Here is a 17,768-nt window from a genome sequence, read left to right on the forward strand (position 1 = left end):
ACTGTTCTCTGAAACCAGAAGATTTTATTGTCTCTCCTGTTTTCTCTGTTTGTTTTCTGCTTACCTTCTTAGAGCAGGAAAACATAAGTGGAAAGTAAAATAGCTGGTGGTGCATAGCCTAGTGCAGCGTGGTGGTAATACTTAAGAAAACAAAAGCAAAACAAAAAAAGCAACTCAAGAAATGTGCAGCATTTGATAACAATAATTAATAAGTGCTAGAGCAAACCAGAAAGAACCAATGCCTTTTGGAACAAACCCAATAGACAGATCTCATGGGCTGGCTCAGTGGCAGTGCACGGAGGTCCTGGGCTCAGTTGCCTGGTCCAGTCTCTGTGCCCTCCCCCCCATCCCCCCAGGAGCTGGGGATGCTGCAGATTGGGAGGAGGGAGTCCCAGTCATTGCATAACAGTGACACCTAGTGGCTGGATTTAGGGTCCAAGATTGGCCCCCAGCTGATGACTAGGTCAGTGAATGGGAAGGGGATATAAAATGGGGGGGGGGGAAGAATCCCCCTGTACTTGCAAATCTTTGTTCAGCAGAAGCCAGGTCCAACTGAGGCGGAAGCCCAGAGGAACAGGAGGAAACAGGTTTGCTTAAGCACTTAAATAATAATTATTTTATATTTTAAGCCATTTCTTGCAGATTGTTTGGCCTTCTGTGTCTGTTTGGAAGCGCAGCACTTAGGATCCGCCCTTGACTCAAAGCCTGTCCGGACCTCATGCTGCCGTCCTCTCTGAGAAGCTGACATGGACGGTACACTGACCCAGCTCTTATTTCTCCCCTCCCTGGTCACAGCTGTGTTCCCGGTGTCCCCCCCGGCCTCCACGCTCTCCCAGCTCTCGGACAGTGGGCAGGCCCTCAGCGAGGACAGCGGCGTGGACCTGGGAGAAAACGGGGACGGCAGCAAAGGCAGCAGCCCTGTTCCTGCTGAAACGAGGAGCAGCAAGGACCCAGCCAGGAGTGACGGGCAGTCGGAGGTGGCCTCTAAACCAGTAAGGAGGAAATGAAGCGACGTAAGGGGGGGGGGGAGGCAGGGAGGTAATAGAGAAAGTCCCAACCACTAGCAATTGAAAGGAGGTTGGCGTCTTATTCCAACCTAACCAGCTATGTAATGCTGTAAGACCGAGGAGGAGGACCAGGTTAAGAGAAATGGGCAGCAATGGGAAAGGGCTGAGGTGGCCTCTCAACTAGCAAGGAGAGCCAAAGATCAATACTAGTTGAATACAGTGTGTGTGGGGGGGGGAGGGGACCCTATCATATGACCTGGCGGTCTTAATCCATTTCCCAATGAACCGGCATCCGTATTATTAAAACCCAGATTTGGCCTTACTCAGAAACCCTGTTGGCTGGCAGTCTTGGTGAATTCCCCACCCCCCCTACCAAGGATTGAATCAGTGAGAAAGAGCCCCAGAGGCAGTCGGCCGAGAAAACGGTCAGCATGGAGTTCCATTTCCAAGCTCCTTGTCATGCTCGGCTGCGTCTTTCAGCGGAGAGTTTCCAGCGGTGTTAAGTGAGCCCTTCACAGGTGTTGTAGCAAGCACTATAAACACTAAAGATATTACATTGAATTAGTTATAAACAGAAGATGACCATGGAGCTCAGAACAAGGGCAGGGCCCGAACACGGAAAGGTGATTGGGAATAGCAAAAGCAGAAGGAGGGAAGGAGATGTCCAGGGCTTCCAGTGTGGAGCGAAGGGCAGACTGTAGTGACCCCTAAACCAGGAAAGAAGAGATGAAACTATTAAAAGTTTTAAAAAAATAAATCCCATTAACAAAACTCAAAAAGATAAGAGAAACACTGTAAATGACATGTCATTTGTGATGTTTTACCCCCAGGGCTGGTTTGAGGGGGGAGCGGGGCAATTCCCTGGAGTCCCAGCACCACAAGGGCCCCTCATCTGGGCTAGCATTGGGTTGGGGGCTGAGTAAACATGTCTACTGCTCCAAGCCTTGTGCTATCATCCTGACATCTGGCATCAGTCAGGAGAATCACTGGGCCAGGAATAGCCTTGTTCTGTTTCAGCCTGCATAGACTGGAAGAGGATCAAGAAGGCAATGGGGTCAGCCTGCAATGGGCCAGGTCAGGAGGTACAGCTGTACTGCCCTCCCCACCCCCTGCTCTTCAGTCTTTGGTGGAGGAGGGTCCCCGCTCTGGCTGATTGCTGAATCACCCCCTAGGGCAGTGATGGCGAACTCCAGTCCTCGAGTGCCACAAACAGGCCAGGTTTTCAGGATATCCACAATGAATATGCATGAGAAAGATTTGCATATAATCTTTCTCATGCATATTCATTGTGGATATCCTGAAAACCTGGCCTGTTTGTGGCACTCGAGGACTGGAGTTTGCCCTAGGGTGAGCCCTAGATGTCACTGAGGCACAGCTTCAGGGCAGCTGGCACTGGCTGGACCTCAGTGCTTTTAACACTGGTCCTGTTTATTCCATCTCCAGCTGTCTGTAACATCTTCTTTAGCAGCATCTGGTGGAATCTTCCAGAGGAGAGGACGTGAGGAGCACCTAGGGAGGTCTGTCTTAGTATCCCATTTCGGACCTTCCTTTCTTATGGCTGCAAGCTGAGAGGGAAGGCAGGAACTGATTAGAAAGAAGGGCGATAGGGCTGGAGTGTCATTGGACATAGGCTGGTACACCAAAAAAAAATCTTTTCAGCAGAGCTGCAGAAAGTTTTTCAGTGTTTATTCATGCATAACAGGAGTTGTTGTGAGCTTCACAGAGCATGGGCCATATGTGCACTGCATATGTCTAGCAGCTCTGCAAAAATGATCGGCAGTAGGATGAGTTTTCTGTCTGTCACCTTTCAGGGCTGAAACTCATTCTGGGAAGCCGGGATCCCAGAAGAACATCACACACTGTCCCAAGGGAAAAACACAGAATGGCAAATATTTACTTGAAACATTTCCCCTACATCACTAAAACGGCACCTGTTCATTCAGTTGTTGGTCCAGTTCTGTGAAACGATAATTTAAGAAGTTTGGTAACAGTGAACTAAAATTTTCAGGCAGGGAGCCGCAGAGGAGTGGGAAACTAAATGTTCCACTCATATTCCATCTTCCTTTCTCCTCCCAATCTTTCTAAATTCTTTTGTCCTTTTAATTTCCTTTCTGATACACTTAACACTAAATATCATGAAAAGGTTTGCCCCTTTTTTTTTTTTTTTGGAAGGGGGTAGTTTACAATGTCCCTAGTGACAGGAACTAACCTTGTCTGTGTCTCATGCTACAGCCAGGTCTGCTGGAGCCCACGGCAGCTGTAATTCGAGTTGGAAAAAGTGCACCAACGCTAGGCATCGCCATCGAAGGAGGGGCCAACACACGACAGCCACTGCCACGGGTAGTCACTATCCAGGTACTACAGCCACTGTCCACAGCCTCTGCCATAGACATTCATTGCAAGAGTAATGCAGCCTCCGCCACAGATGGTCACTATCTCAGAAATGCAGCGGAGAGCACATGTCCATGGTTATTGTCCAGTTTACACGTCAGCTGCCATCAAGAGTAGTTACTAAAGGGAAGTTTACACCAGAAGAGGGGTTCATGAGGAAGGTCTCATGATCGGAGAGCATCAACCTGGTGCAGCAGGAAATGATCTTGTAGCAAGGACCTGCACTCCAGGTGATGCTTTGTCCTCTCGCACCGAGGATGTGTCTCCCAGGGCTTCTACCAAGGAAGGAAGGGTTAGGTTGGCCGTCATAGTTGGTGATTCGATTATTAGGAATGTAGACAGCTGGGTGAGTGGTGGGCATGAGGACCACCTGGTAACATGTCTATCTGGTGCAAAGTTGGCGGACATCACGCGTCATCTAGATAGGATTTTAGACAGTGCTGGGGAGGATCCGGCTGTCCTAGTATATTTATTTATAAACTTTTCTATACCGGTATTCGTGGTTACATCATATCAGTTTACAGAGAACTCAATGAAATACGTGGAACAGGGAGGGGGAAACGGGAGCAACAAGATCAAGGGGAGAGAGAACAAAGGAACCTTAAAAAAGTTAACTGAAGTTCCCTGTACGTACCCGGATCAGTCCAGACCGTGGCTTGAGCCTCCTTTCCAGCAGGTGGAGACAGACTAAAACTGAAAGGGTGTCCTATATGAGGACAGAGCCTATCCTGTAGCCCTTCAGTATTTGTCTGTCTCCAGCAGGTGGATCAGCTCACCCTTCGGTCTCTCTGATTTAGGCTAGTCAGCCATCTCCTTTTCCTTGGATCAAGCAAGTACTTCAGGTTTTAATTGGCTTTCTCTGGAAAAATATAAAAAGATAGGAGTTAGTCTTCTTTTTCTGTGTAGGAGACGGTCCCGTCTCCTGGCTTTTGCCAGACTCAGGGGGGGCTTTGCCCCTTGTGCAGTGCATAGCCTGAGTCCGTTTTCTGCTTCCAGGTGTGGGGACCGAGTCTGGTGGTCCAGTTCTCGTCCCCTTCCCCCCCCCCCCCCTGGCTGCCTAGGGAGCTCAGAGCTCCAGTGCTGTGCTCAGTTGTGTTTAAAAAAAAAAACAAACAAAGAATACAGGTTAAATTAATTTAAACAACAGCACTTTAACATTTTTTCTTACCGGGGATCAAACCGACAGGCAGACAGGCAGAAGTCAGCAGTTTTTCTCCCCTGCTTCACTTCTGCCGGTGGGCTTCCAGTCAACTCTATTTTTAGCTTTTTTTTTCTTCAGAGTGGCTCCTCTTCATAGCGGATGCCATGGCAGGCAGCCTGCCGTGCTTGTGGGCAGCCCTTGTCGCGATTTTCGCGAGAGGGGCTCTGCTCAGCCTGCCTGCCTGCCGGGTGAGGAAGGCCCCTCCTCGGCAGGACAGGCAAATTTTGCCCGGGGATCGCTTCCCCAGCACGTGGCCAGGCCGTTCCCGGGTCGGCAAAGCCCAGGAACGGCGGCCATCTTGGATTTTTCAGCAGCTCCCATTTCGGAGCTGCCTGGGGCTGGGGAGCCAAATTTTTTTTTATTTACTCCTCGATTTAAGCCCCGAGGCCTCCCAGGATGTGGTCCCTGACCACCCACCCCCCTCCGGGAAATCCAGGGCCCATTTTTTTTCCAGATTTTGTCCTCTTCCTGCAAAAATCTTATTTAGCTAGCCTGCAGGAGGAGGGGGAAGCCCCCCTTGACCCCCCCCCCCGGTAAAAATTCCATGCTCCGCGCCGTTGACTGGTTGCCCGGCTGCGGAGCCTCCGGGGTCTGTTCGGGTGCGGGTGGTCCCGGGTGTGCCCCCAACCCCCAGTGGACCTGGTACTTCCAGATCCTGACCCTTTTTCTGATTTCACTGCTACCCGCCCACCTCTGGAGGGGGATGATCCCAGGGTCCTCCGTATGTTCCAAAAGGGAGGAGTTGGAGCCCCTCATCCCCTTTGTACTCCAGGAAATGGGGTTGGAAGGGCCCCCCACGTATACCCTTACGGCCTCCTTACCCAAGAATATGGACCCAGTCCTGACGGGACTCAGGGCTCCGGCAAGCACTTTTCCATTTCATCCCATGCACAAGCTATTGCTCCTGCAGGAATGGGAGGCTCCCGAAGCGGGACTCTGGGTGGGGCATGCTATGGACAAGCTCTACCCCCTCCCGGAGGAATGTTTGGAAATGTTGAAAAATCCCTCCGTGGACTCCTCCGTCTCCGCGGTCACCAAGCACACCACTATCCCTGTGGAGGGCTCGACGGCCCTGAAGGATGGACAGGACCGCAAGCTTGAGGCGCATATGAAACGCATTTTTGAAGTCCTGGCCCGGGGGGTCCGCGCGACTGCCTGCTGCAGTCTCATGCTGCAGGCAGGTCTCAGGTGGACTCAGCAGTTATTCGGCACCCAGGACCTCCCATCGGTGGAGGCAGAGCAGGCCGAACGTCTGGAAGCCATCATCGCTTAGGGGGCTGATGCGCTCTACGACCTCCTCCGAGTCCAGGAGAAAGCGATGGCCTCGGCGGTGTCCGCTAAACGACTCCTTTGGCTACGCAATTGATCGGCTGACCCATCCTCCAAAGCACGGCTGGGCTCGCTGCCCTTCAAGGGTAAGTTGCTGTTTGGAGAGGACCTTGAGAAGCTTATGGATTCCTTGGGGGACAATAAGGTCCATAAGCTCCCGGAGGATCGTCCGAAACAATCACGCTCCTTTACACCCTCTCGTCCACCTTTTCGGGGACAGAGATGGTATACCCAACGCAGATGGGGTGGCTCCTCGAGGGGTTATTCTTCCCGCTCTCAGTCTTGGTCGCAGCCCTTTCGTGAGCGTCGGCCCTTTCGCGAGGGCCAGCCCGTGCGCTCCACCCCTAAGCCTGCCACACAATGAAGTTCAGTCGGCCCATTCCTCGGTGCCTTTACTGGGCGGCCGCCTCCCTTTTTTTCAAGGAATGGGTCAAAATCACGTCGGACCAGTGGGTCCTCGACATTGTACGAGACGGGTACGCTTTCGAACTTGTTCGCAACCTACCGGATCTCTTTCTAGTCTCCCCATGCGGGAGTTCCAAACGAGAAGCGGTAGAGCAAACCCTCGCCAGACTTCTGAGTCTGGGCGCAGTTGTCCCGGAAAAGGAGCTCGGCACAAGCCAGTATTCCATTTACTTCGTGGTTCCCAAGAAGGACGGGGCTTTTCCACCAATCCTAGACCTCAAACGGGTCAACTGAGCTCTCAAGATCCCACGTTTTCACATGGAAACCTTGCGAGCAGTCATTAAGAACATAACATAAGAAATTGGCATGCTGGGTCAGACCAAGGGTCCATCAAGCCCAGCATCCTGTTTCCAACAGAGGCCAAAACCAGGCCACAAGAACCTGGCAATTACCCAAACACTAAGAAGATCCCATGCTACTGATGCAATTAATAGCAGTGGCTATTCCCTAAGTAAAATTGATTAATAGCCATTAATGGACTTCTCCTCCAAGAACTTATCCAAACCTTTTTTGAACCCAGCTACACTAACTGCACTAACCACATCCTCTGGCAACAAATTCCAAAGTTTTATTGTGCGTTGAGTGAAAAAGAATTTTCTCCAATTAGTCTTAAATGTGCTACTTGTTAACTTCATGGAATGCCCCCTAGTCCTTCTATTATTTGAAAGTGAAAATAACCGAGTCACATCTACTTGTTCAAGACCTCTCATGATCTTAAAGACCTCTATCATATCCCCCCTCAGCTGTCTCTTCTCCAAGCTGAACAGCCCGGCAGTTCGCCCCGGAGAGTTCCTCGCCTCGCTCTATTTGACAGAGGCGTACTTCCATATCCTGATTCACTGCGATTACCAGAAGTATCTTCGTTTCCACATCCTCAACCGGGATTTCCAGTTTCGGGCCCTACCGTTCGGCCTCACGACCACACCTCGCACCTTCACCAAGATCATGGTGGTGGTGGCAGCAGCCCTTCATCGGGAAGGCATTCTAGTTCTCCCCTATCTGGACGACTGGCTTGTGCCGGCCAAGTTGGAGGCTCTCTGCAAACAGGCGGTAGATCGGGTATTAGCCCTCCTTGAGTCTCTCGGGTGGATAGTGAATTTCTCCAAGAGCAACCTTCAGCCCTCCCAGGAGTTAGAGTTCCTGGGAGCCCGCTTCGACACTCGAGTGGGCAAGGTCTTCTTGCCTTGTGCGTGGGCCCTCAAGTTGATCAGCCAGATTCGGAATCTGCTCTCGTTGCCCTTGCCAACGGCCTGGGACTACTTGCAGATCCTAGGGTCCATGGCTTCCACCATCGACCTAGTTCCCTGGGCTTTTGCTCATATGCGACCGTTACAGAAAGCTTTGCTATCCCGTTGGCAGCCAATGTCGGAACAGTTTCACATAGTCCTCCCCCTTTCGGCCTCTACCGTCACCGACTTGCAGTGGTGGCTTTCGCTCCCCCATCTTCTCCAGGGAATGTCCCTTCAGTCTCCACGTGGATGATAGTAACCTCGGACGCCAGTCTTTTGGGCTGGGGTGCAGTCTGCCTGTCCTGGTCCACTCAAGGGATCTGGTCACCCATTCAGACTCGCTGGCACATCAATCGGTTGGAGGCCCGGGCGGTGCGTCTGGCTCTGCAGGAGTTCCTGCCCCTCATACAAGACACGGCAGTGAGAGTGCTGTCTGACAACTCCACCACTGTGTTTTACAATAATCGTCAGGGGGGCACCCGCAGTCGCCTGGTGGCCCTGGAAGCCAGCCGCCTCTTCGCCTGGGCAGAACGACACCTGGATTGCCTGGCGGCCTCCCACATTGCAGGCAAGGAGAATGTTCAGGCTGATTTTCTCAGTCGCCAATCACTCGATCAGGGAGAATGGGAACTCTCGGAAGCAGCCATGTATCTGATCGTCGGCAGGTGGGGTCCTCCCCACCTGGACTTAATGGCGACCATGCGCAATGCCAAGGCCAATCGGTTCTTCAGCCGCTGGATGGACCACGGCTCAGAGGGAGTGGATGTTCTGGCTCTTCCTTGGCCCACGGACGTTCTGCATGTGTTTCCTCCGTGGCCCCTAGTGGGAAAAGTTCTCAGGAGAATAGAACTCCAACCGGGGCCAGTGGTTCTGGTAGCACCCGAATGGCCTTGCAGGCCATGGTTCACAGATCTTGTGAACCTGGTGACGGACGGACCTCTACGGCTAGGCCATCTTCCTCGACTACTGCGGCAGGAGCCCGTATTTTTCGACCAGGCCAATCGCTTTTGTCTAGCGGCCTGGCTTTTGAACGGCGGCGTCTGAGACATAAGGGCTACAAGGAAGAGGTCATCTCTACTTTGCTTCGAGCCCGGAAGCAGTCAACTTCTCTAGCCTACGTGCACATTTGGAAGGTCTTTGAGACTGTTTGTGAGGAGTCTGGTGTCTCAGCGCGCTCCACCCCGGTCTTGTTAGTTCTTTCTTTCCTGCAGAAGGGTCTCTTCAAGGGTCTCTCCTTCAGTTCCCTCTGCATGCAAGCTTCTGCTCTCGGCTCTCTTCTCGGATGGGTCGAGGGTCATCCTTTAGCGGCTCACCCAGACGTCGTTCGGTTTTTGAGGGGAGTCAAACACCTGCGGCCGCCCGCTCGCAATACTTGTCCTTCGTGGAGTCTCAATCTGGTCCTCCGGGCCCTCTGTTCTGCTCCGTTCGAACCTCTCCGTCGAGCTACGGTAAAGGACCTTACGCTCATGGCAATTTTTCTTGTTTCGATCGCCTCCGCTCGGCGGGTCTCTGAGATTCAAGTGTTGTTCTGTCAGGAACCCTTTTTGCGATTTTCTGACTCTGGTGTCTCTCTCAAAACGGTGCCCTCTTTTCTTCGGAAGGTGTTTTCCGCCTTCCATGTCAACCAGTCGGTAGAGCATCCAGCGTTTTCTCTGGAGGAAATTGCAGGTACCGCTGGAGGCGACCTTCATAAACTGGATGTCAAACGTGTTCTACTCGGGTATCTTCAGGTTACCAATGACTTTCGGGTCTCGGACCATCTTTTGTCCTCTAGAGTGGTCCCAATCAAGGCAAGCTGGCTTCTAAGACCACTATTGCACGATGGTTGAAAGAAGCCATTTCCTCGGCTTATCGCTGCCAAGGACGGGCTATTCCGGAAGGCTTAAAGGCTCATTCATTACGTTCTCAGGCTACTTCCTGGGCAGAGACCCAATCGGTTTCTCCGCAAGAGATTTGCAGGGCCGCCACCTGGACGTCCCTGCATATTTTTGCTCGACACTACCGTCTGGATGTGCAAGCACCGGTTTTTGGTTCTTTCGAGCGGCAAGTGCTTCGAGCGGGACTGTCTCAGTCCCACCCGGGATAGGGAAGCTTTGGTACATCCCATGGTCTGGACTGATCCGAGTACGTACAGGGAAAGGAAAATTAGTTCTTACCTGTTAATTTTCGTTCCTTTAGTACCACGGATCAGTCCAGACGCCCTTCCCTGTTTTGTCTTTTCTTTTCTGTCCTCTCGAAGCTTGTTCTTGCAGATTCGCAGATTTTGATACTTCATTCTTTGCAAGAATACTGAGCAATTACACCGGAAGCCTTGGTTGTTCATGTACCAAGTATATGCAAGAGCGCTTAGTCATACCATGTTTCTTACATTGTTCTACAGTTGCTCAATTGAGCTTTATGGTTACTTGCTTGATCCTGTTCTGGGTTTGTTGTTTTCTGCTTTGACAATGGTTATACTGAAGGGTTACAGGGTAGGCTCTGTCCTCAAATAGGACACCCTTTCAGTTTTAGTCTGTCTCCACCTGCTGGAAAGGAGGCTCAACCCACGGTCTGGACTGATCTGTGGTACTACAGGAACGAAAATTTAACAGGTAAGAACTAATTTTCCTTTCCCTGTACGTACCCGGATCAGTCCAGACCGTGGGTTGAGCCTCCTGTCCAGCAGGTGGAGACAGACCAAAACTGTGAGGGTGTCCTATATCAGGACAGAGCCTACCCTACACCCCCTTCAGTATTCGTCTGTCTCCAACAGATGCAGGCAGCTGAACCTACAGTTCTCCTTCTTCTTCCCTGAGGAGATTTTCTTTACTTTTGGTCTGGATCAAGCAAGTATTAAATTCTTGTTTAAAAAAAAAAAAAAAAAAAAAAGAGGACTTTGAAAGTTTTCTCCCTTTTTTTTTCCTCACAGAGACGGTTCGGTTTCTTCGCTCTGCTGGGAGCCTGAGGGGGGGGGGGGGGGGGGGGGCTTGCCCTTTTTTCCCGGGGACCATCTGGGGTGATTCTGGTGGTCCAGTCCCTCCCCCAATATCTAGCTGTCCACTGTAAAACAGTAACCTCTCAGGGAGTGTTTTTCCCTTGGCTTAGCTGAGCAGTTTAAAAAAAAAAAAAAGGGTACAAGCAGGGCTGAATTTGTTATTTGTATTTTTTACTTTTTAAGAACTATGGACAGCTCCGGCAGCATGCAGAGTTCAGTCGCTGCCTCCGCTGACCGACTTCAGCCCTGCACAGCTCAGCTGTTTTTACTTTTTTTAGCGATTTTTTTTTTTTTCTTCAGCGCTGATGCCGCGTTCCAGCGCCTGTAAATCATGTGGAGAGTCTGCCACACGTTTTTCCCGCGGAGGCCTCTGTTCAGGGTGCCTACTGGGTGGGGAGGGTCCCTCATCGGTCCCCTCGCCCGCAGCGACCCAGGGGCGAGTTCCCTGCCGTGTGGCCAGGCCGTTCCCGGCCCGGAAAACCACGGGAACGGCGGCCATCTTGGAAGCAGGATCAAATGCAGAATCGGATGTGCAGGAGGAAGGTGAGCCCGATTTTTTTTTTGTTTCTTCTCCGGATTTGAGCCCCCCTCATGCCCCAAAAGGGGTGCCTGACCTTTCCCTTCCCCCCCCCCCTGCGAAGTCTAAGACTTGTTTCTCCGCGGAGTTTGTGCTTCTTATGCACAAGTCCTATTTAGCCAGCTTAAAGCAAGATGAAGATCCATCCCTGGCCCCCCCCCACCAAAAAACCCGTGAATTTCTCCTCCGAAGGTGCCGGAGAGCCAGGGCTCGATTAGGGTTAGGATGGTCCCGGGGGTCCCGCCGCCTCCGGATCCACCACAGCAGCCACCGGTCCCAATTCCAGATCCAGATGTTGACCCGCTGCTTCCTAACTCCCCCTCGAGGGGGAGGATCCTCGGGTGCTACGCATATTTCAAAAGGAGGAACTAGAACTGCTCATTCCTTTCATTTTGCAGGAACTGGGAATTGAGTTGCCCCCGGCGGATACGGTTACGGCCGCAATGCCTGCCAACATGGACCCGGTCCTGGCGGGACTTAGGACTCTTCCATGTACTTTTCCTTTTCTCCCTATGCATAAGCTGATGCTCCTTAGGGAATGGGAGTCCCCTGAGGTGGGACTCCAAGTTGGGAGGTCTATGGACAAGCTCTACCCCCTTCCTGAGGACTGTTTGAATCTACTTAAGATGCCCAAGGCAGATTCTTCTGTCACGGCGGTTACCAAACACACCACCATCCTGGTGGTTGGGGCTACGGCTCTAAAGGATGCCAGGACCGCAAGTTGGAATTTTATCTCAAACGCATATTTGAGGTCCTGTCCTTGGGAGTTCGGGCGACAATCTGCAGCAGTCTCATGCAGCGGGCAAGCCTCAGGTGGTTTCAACAATTACTCAGCACCCAAGACCTCCCATCTGCAGAGGCGGAGCAGGCGGATCGCTTGGAGGGAGCAATTGCGTATAGGGCGGACGCCCTGTACGATCTTCTGGGAGTGCAAGCCAAGGCAATGGTCTTCGCGGTCTCGGCCAGCTGCATTATGATGGAGTCCTAGTCCATCCTTACTTGGATGATTGGCTCATCTGGGCCAAATCAAAGTCTCTTTGCCAGCTGGCGGTCAGCAAGGTCATGTCGTGTCTGACCTCTCTGGGGTGGGTCATCAACTTTCCCAAGAGCAAGCTTCAATCCTCTCAGACATTGGAATTCCTGGGGGCACGATTCGACACTCGAGTAGGCAGGGTGTTTCTTCCAGAGGACCGATCGCTCAAACTCAGGGGCCAAGTGTGCAGTTTTCTCTCACCCTGCCAATGGCCTGGGATTATCTCCAGGTTCTGGGGTCCATGGCCTCCACTATCGATCTGGTCCCCTGGGCTTTTGCGTGTATGCGTCCGTTACAGAAAGCCTTGCTATCCCACTGGAAACCGGTACTGGAACAGTTTCAGATGCCTCTGCCGCTCTCCGAGTCTACCTTCGCAGAACTGCAGTGGTGGCTATCACCTGCCCATCTTCAGAAGGGGATGTCCCTTCTGACACCGCAGTGAATCATGGTAACAATGGACACCAGCCTCTCCGGCTGGGGAGCTGTATGCCAGACCCAGTCTGCTCAGGGGTATTGGTCTCCGACCCAATCCCACTAGCACATCAATCAACTGGAAGCTCGAGCGGTCTGACTGGCTCTCAAGGCTTTCCTTCTCCTACTCCTCCACAAGGCAGTGCGGGTCCTGTTGGACAATTCCACCACTGTAGCCTACATCAATCGACAAGGGGGCACCAGGAGTCACCTAGTTGCTCTGGAAGCCAGCAGGCTCTTCGCATGGGCGGAACGTCGCCTAGAGCGCTTAGCGGCGTCCCATATTGCGGGGAAGAAGAATGTTCAAGCGGATTTCCTCAGTCGCCAGAGGTTAGACCCAGGCGAGTGGGAATTGTCAGATGCAGTGAAGAACCTGATCATCTGCAGTTGCGGTCCCCCTCACTTGAATCTGATGGCCACCATGACCAATGCGAAAGCTCCTCGGTTCTTCAGCCGCAGACGGGAACATTGCGCGGAAAGGGTGGACGCCCTGGTCCTTCCCTGGCCCCGCGACATTCTACTGTACAAGCTTCATCATGGGCCTGTCATTCTAGTGGCTCCGGAATGGCCTCAGAGAACGTGGTTTGCGGACTTCGTGAATCTAGCCATCTTCTACAGCAGGGTCCTGTATTTTTCGATCAGGCAGATCACTTCTGTCTAGCTTTTGAACAGCAGAGATTGAGAAAGAAGGGATATAAGGAGTAAGTTATATCCACTCTATTGCGGGCCAGGAAGCCGACTACCTCACTTGCTTATGTCTGAGTATGGAAGGTTTTTGAAAATGCGTGTGTCGCCTCGGGTATCTTGGCTATTAAGGCTCCTGTTTCCCAGGTCCTTTCTTTTCTCCAGAACGGTCTCGCCAAGGGGTTGTCATTCAGTTCCTTGCGAGTGCAAGTCTCCGCTCTCGATTCTCTCTTAGGTACCATTGACGGTTACTCAGTGGTGGCTCATCCAGATGTCGTCCATTTTCTCAAAGGAGCTAAGCTCTTGAATCCTCTGGTCCGGGTTACTTGTCCCTCGTGGAGTCTTAACTTGGTTTTCCGGGTTCTCTGCGAAGCTCCTTTTGAACCTTTAAGGAGGGCTACGCTTAAGGATTTGACTCTCAAAACTGTCTTTTTGGTGTCCATTTGTTCAGCCAGAAGAATCTCAGAGCTCCAAGCGTTGTCGTGCAGAGAGCCTTTTCTACGTTTCTCGGATTCAGGGGTATCCCTTAAGACTGTACCCTCTTTCTTGCCAAAGGGCATGTCTTCTTTTCATGTCAATCAGTCTGTGGAACTTCCGGCTTTTTCTTCGTCGAAGTAGCAAATACAGCTGGAGGTGATCTGCGGCGCCTCAATGTGAAACAGGTCTTGCTGCGTTACCTTCAGGTTACAAATGCGTTCCGGGTCTCTGACCACTTGTTTGTTCTGTGGATTGGGCCAAATAAAGGTAATAAGGCTTCCAAGGCCACTATTGCGCGTTGGCTATAGGAGGCCATTGCGTCAGCTTACATCTGTAAGGGTCGGCCCATGCCGGAAGGCTTAAAAGCTCATTCCTTATGGTCTCAGGCTACTTCTTGGGTGGAGAGTCAATCGGTCTCTCCGCAGGAAATATGTAGGGCAGCTACTTGGAAATCCCTGCATACTTTTGCTCGTCATTACCGTCTGGATGTGCAGACGGTATCTCGTCCCACCCTGTTTAGGGAAGCTTTGGTACATCCCATGGTCTGGACTGATCCGGGTACGTACAGGGAAAGGAAAATTGGTTCTTACCTGCTAATTTTCATTCCTGTAGTACCACAGATCAGTCCAGACACCCACCTGTACTAAATCTGATACGTCCGCTCGAATGTTTTGTCTTTTTCTACAGGTTTTTTCAAATATCTGATTTGTTGACTACTATTACTAAAGGCACCGGAAGCATCTAACAGATGAAAATAAAATTGTATGCAAGAGCGTTTTTATTCATACAGAATCCTTTCAATTGTTCATGTGTTCAATTTGTTCGTTTTTTCTTATTGCTTGCTTGATCTTTGGGAAATTATATCTTCTTTGAAAGTACTTTATACTGAAGGGGTGTAGGGTAGGCTATGCCCTGATATAGGATAACCTCACAGTTTTGGTCTGTCTCCACCTACTGGACAGGAGGCTCAACCCACGGTCTGGACTGATCCGTGGTACTACAGAAACGAAAATTAGCAGGTAAAAATCAATTTTCCTGTACCATAAAGTAAAGGGGCAGAAATTAACTAAAATACACAAGAAGAGTACAGTAACACAGAGGTAGGTATCTACCTCTGTGCTACTGTACATGTGGGGACCAATGACATGAAAATGTGGGAGGGAGGTTCTGGAAGCCAAATTTAAGCTCTTAGGTAGAAAGCTGAAAACCAGAACCTCCAGGGTAGCATTCTCTGAAATGCTCCCTGTTCCACGTGCAGGTCCCCAGAGGCAGGCAGAGCTCCGGAGTCTCAATGCGTGGATGAGACAATGGTACAGGGAAGAGGGATTCAGTTTTGTAAGGAACTGGGGAACCTTTTGGGGAAGGGGGAGTCTTTTCCAAAGGGATGGGCTCCACCTTAACCAGGGTGGAACCAGGCTGCTGGTGCTAACCTTTAAAACGGAGATAGAGCAGCTTATAAACTAGAATAAAAGGGAAAGCCGACAGTCCCTCAGCAGCGCATGGTTCGGAGGGAGGTATCTTCGAAGGATACTAATGAAGCATTAAAGTTAGGGCATCCCAACAGAGAGGTTCCAATAATAAGAAAAGTAGTCCAAGTGCCTATAATTAAAAACTCACCTGAGCTAAAAAAATTCCAATGTATCCCTGTCAACTGAAAAGCATAATATCAATAGAAACAAAACACACACTTTGAAATGTTTGTATGCTAATGCCAGAAGTCTAAGAACCTCACTATTAAGCCTTTGCAATTGGTTTTGAATTCTGCTGCAAGACTTCTTACAGGCACACCTTTTAAGCAGCATATTACACCAATTTTACATAAGCTGCACTGGTTACCTGTTAAATACCGTATTCAATATAAAATCATTATGTTAACTCACTCCTTATTAAACAACGTTGACTCCACTTGGTTATGTACTACACTACGTATTTACAAACCTCACAGAGAACTCCGATCAGCGGGTAAAAACCTATTAGAGGTCCCTTCTGCAAAAAATGCGGCACTAAATGTGACCAGAAATAGAGCGTTTTCAGTTGTAGGTCCCATACTGTGGAACGCTTTGCCTGACCCTTTAAGGCACATATTCAATCGGAAGGAGTTTAAAAAAGCATTGAAAACTCACTTGTTCCAAGTAGCATTTAAGGACATTGAGAACACCCCATAGCATGTAGGCTTTTAGCTGTATCCCTCTTTTAGAAATTTTAGAATTTTTCTAGTCTTTGATCCATACCAGTATTTGAACTTGTGTTGTAACAGACTAGCTCTTATTGCAGCCCATTATTTTATTTACTTCTACTCTTTAAGTTTTTTTTAAAGTATTAATAGCCAATTTTCTTATACTATGTTACCTTATTTATTTATGTTATTGATAATATTATTATTATTGTATTTTTATTCCCGCTTTATTTTATTGTTATGTGTTTTCTACTGAAGTTTTATTTTTCTGGTTTTTAATTTTGCTTTGAAATATTGTAAACCGCTTTGGTCGACATTTATTGTTGGTAAAACGGTATATAAAAATTATTAAATAAATAAAATAAATAAGATGGGTGAGTTAGAGTGTATAGCCGTGAATATTGACATTGACTTAATTGGCATCTCAGAGACATGGTGGAAAGATGATAACCAATGGGATAGTGCTATACGGAGGTTCAAATTATATCGCAATGACAGAGAGGAGCATCTTGGTGGTGGGGTGGCACTTTGTCTGGGATGGCATAGAGTCTAACAGGATAAAGATCCTGCATGAGACTAAATGTACAATCAGATCTTTATGAGGAGAAATCTCTTGTGTGTTGGGGAAGAGAATAGTGATAGGATTATACTACCGTCCACCTAGCCAAAATTATGAGATGGACAGTGAAATGCTAAGAGAAATTAGGAAAACTAACCAAACTAGTAGTAATAATGGGAGAATTCAGTTACCTATTTACTGGGTAAGTGAAACATCAGGGCATGCCAGAGAGTTAAAATTCCTGGATGTAATAAAAGACAGTTTTATGGAGCAATTGGTTCAGGAGCCGATGAGAGAGGTAGCAATTTTAGATCTAATTCTCAGTGGAGTGCAGGATTTGGTGAGAAAGGTAACTGTGGTGGGGCTGCTTGGCAATACTGACCATTAAAATGATCAAATTTGAATTAATGACTGAAGGAGGACAGTAAGCAAATCCACGGCTCTAGCGCTAAACTTTCAAAAGGGAAAATTTAATAAAATGAGAAAAATAGAAAAAAACTGAAAGGTGCAGCTACAAAGGTAAAAAATGTGCAACAGGCGTGGTCATTGTTAAAAAATACCATCCTATAAGCACAGTCCAGATGTATTCTATACATTAAGAAAGGTGGAAGGAAGGCAAAACGATTACCAGCATGGTTAAAAGGTGAGGTGAAAGAGGCTAATTTAGCCAAAAGATCTTCATTCAAAAATTGGAAGAAGAATCCATCAGAAGAAAATAGGATAAAGCATAAGCATTAGCAAGTTAAATGTAAGACATTGATAAGACAGGCTAGAAAAGAAGTTGGCCATAGAGGCAAAAACTCACAATAAAAACTTTTTAAAATATATCCAAAGCAGAAAGTCTGCAAGGGAGTCAGTTGGACCATTGGATGATCAAGGGGATAAAGGGGCAATTAGAGAAGATAAGGCCATTGCCGAAAGATTAAACAATTTCTTTGCTTCTGTGTTTACTGAAGAGGATATTGGAAAGAGACCCATTCTGGGGAAGGTTTTCATGGGTGATGATTCAGATCATCTGAACCAAATCACTGTGAACCTGGAAGATGTGGTAGGCCTGATTGACAAACTGAAGAGTAGTAAATCACCTGGACCGGATGGTATACACCCCAAGGTTCTGAAAGAACTAAAAAATGAAATTTCAGAACTATTAGTAAAAATGTGTAACCTATCATTAAAATCACCTGAGGTACCTGAA

The 17,768-nt window shown here is 49.3% G+C and overlaps 1 protein-coding gene across 2 annotated transcripts in view; it reads left to right on the top strand.

Annotated features, from left to right (window-relative positions):
- WHRN (whirlin) overlaps positions 1-17,768 on the top strand; it is a 235,156-nt gene that overhangs the window by 214,739 nt on the left and 2,649 nt on the right. For both annotated transcript variants that reach the window (XM_029613720.1, XM_029613721.1), the window contains 2 exons: positions 796-992; positions 3,240-3,362. In XM_029613720.1, coding sequence (XP_029469580.1) covers positions 796-992; positions 3,240-3,362 — 320 coding nt within the window. The remainder of the gene's footprint in view (positions 1-795; positions 993-3,239; positions 3,363-17,768) is intronic.

Source organism: Rhinatrema bivittatum, chromosome 8 (genome assembly GCF_901001135.1).
Source record: "Rhinatrema bivittatum chromosome 8, aRhiBiv1.1, whole genome shotgun sequence".
NCBI lineage: Eukaryota > Metazoa > Chordata > Amphibia > Gymnophiona > Rhinatrematidae > Rhinatrema > Rhinatrema bivittatum.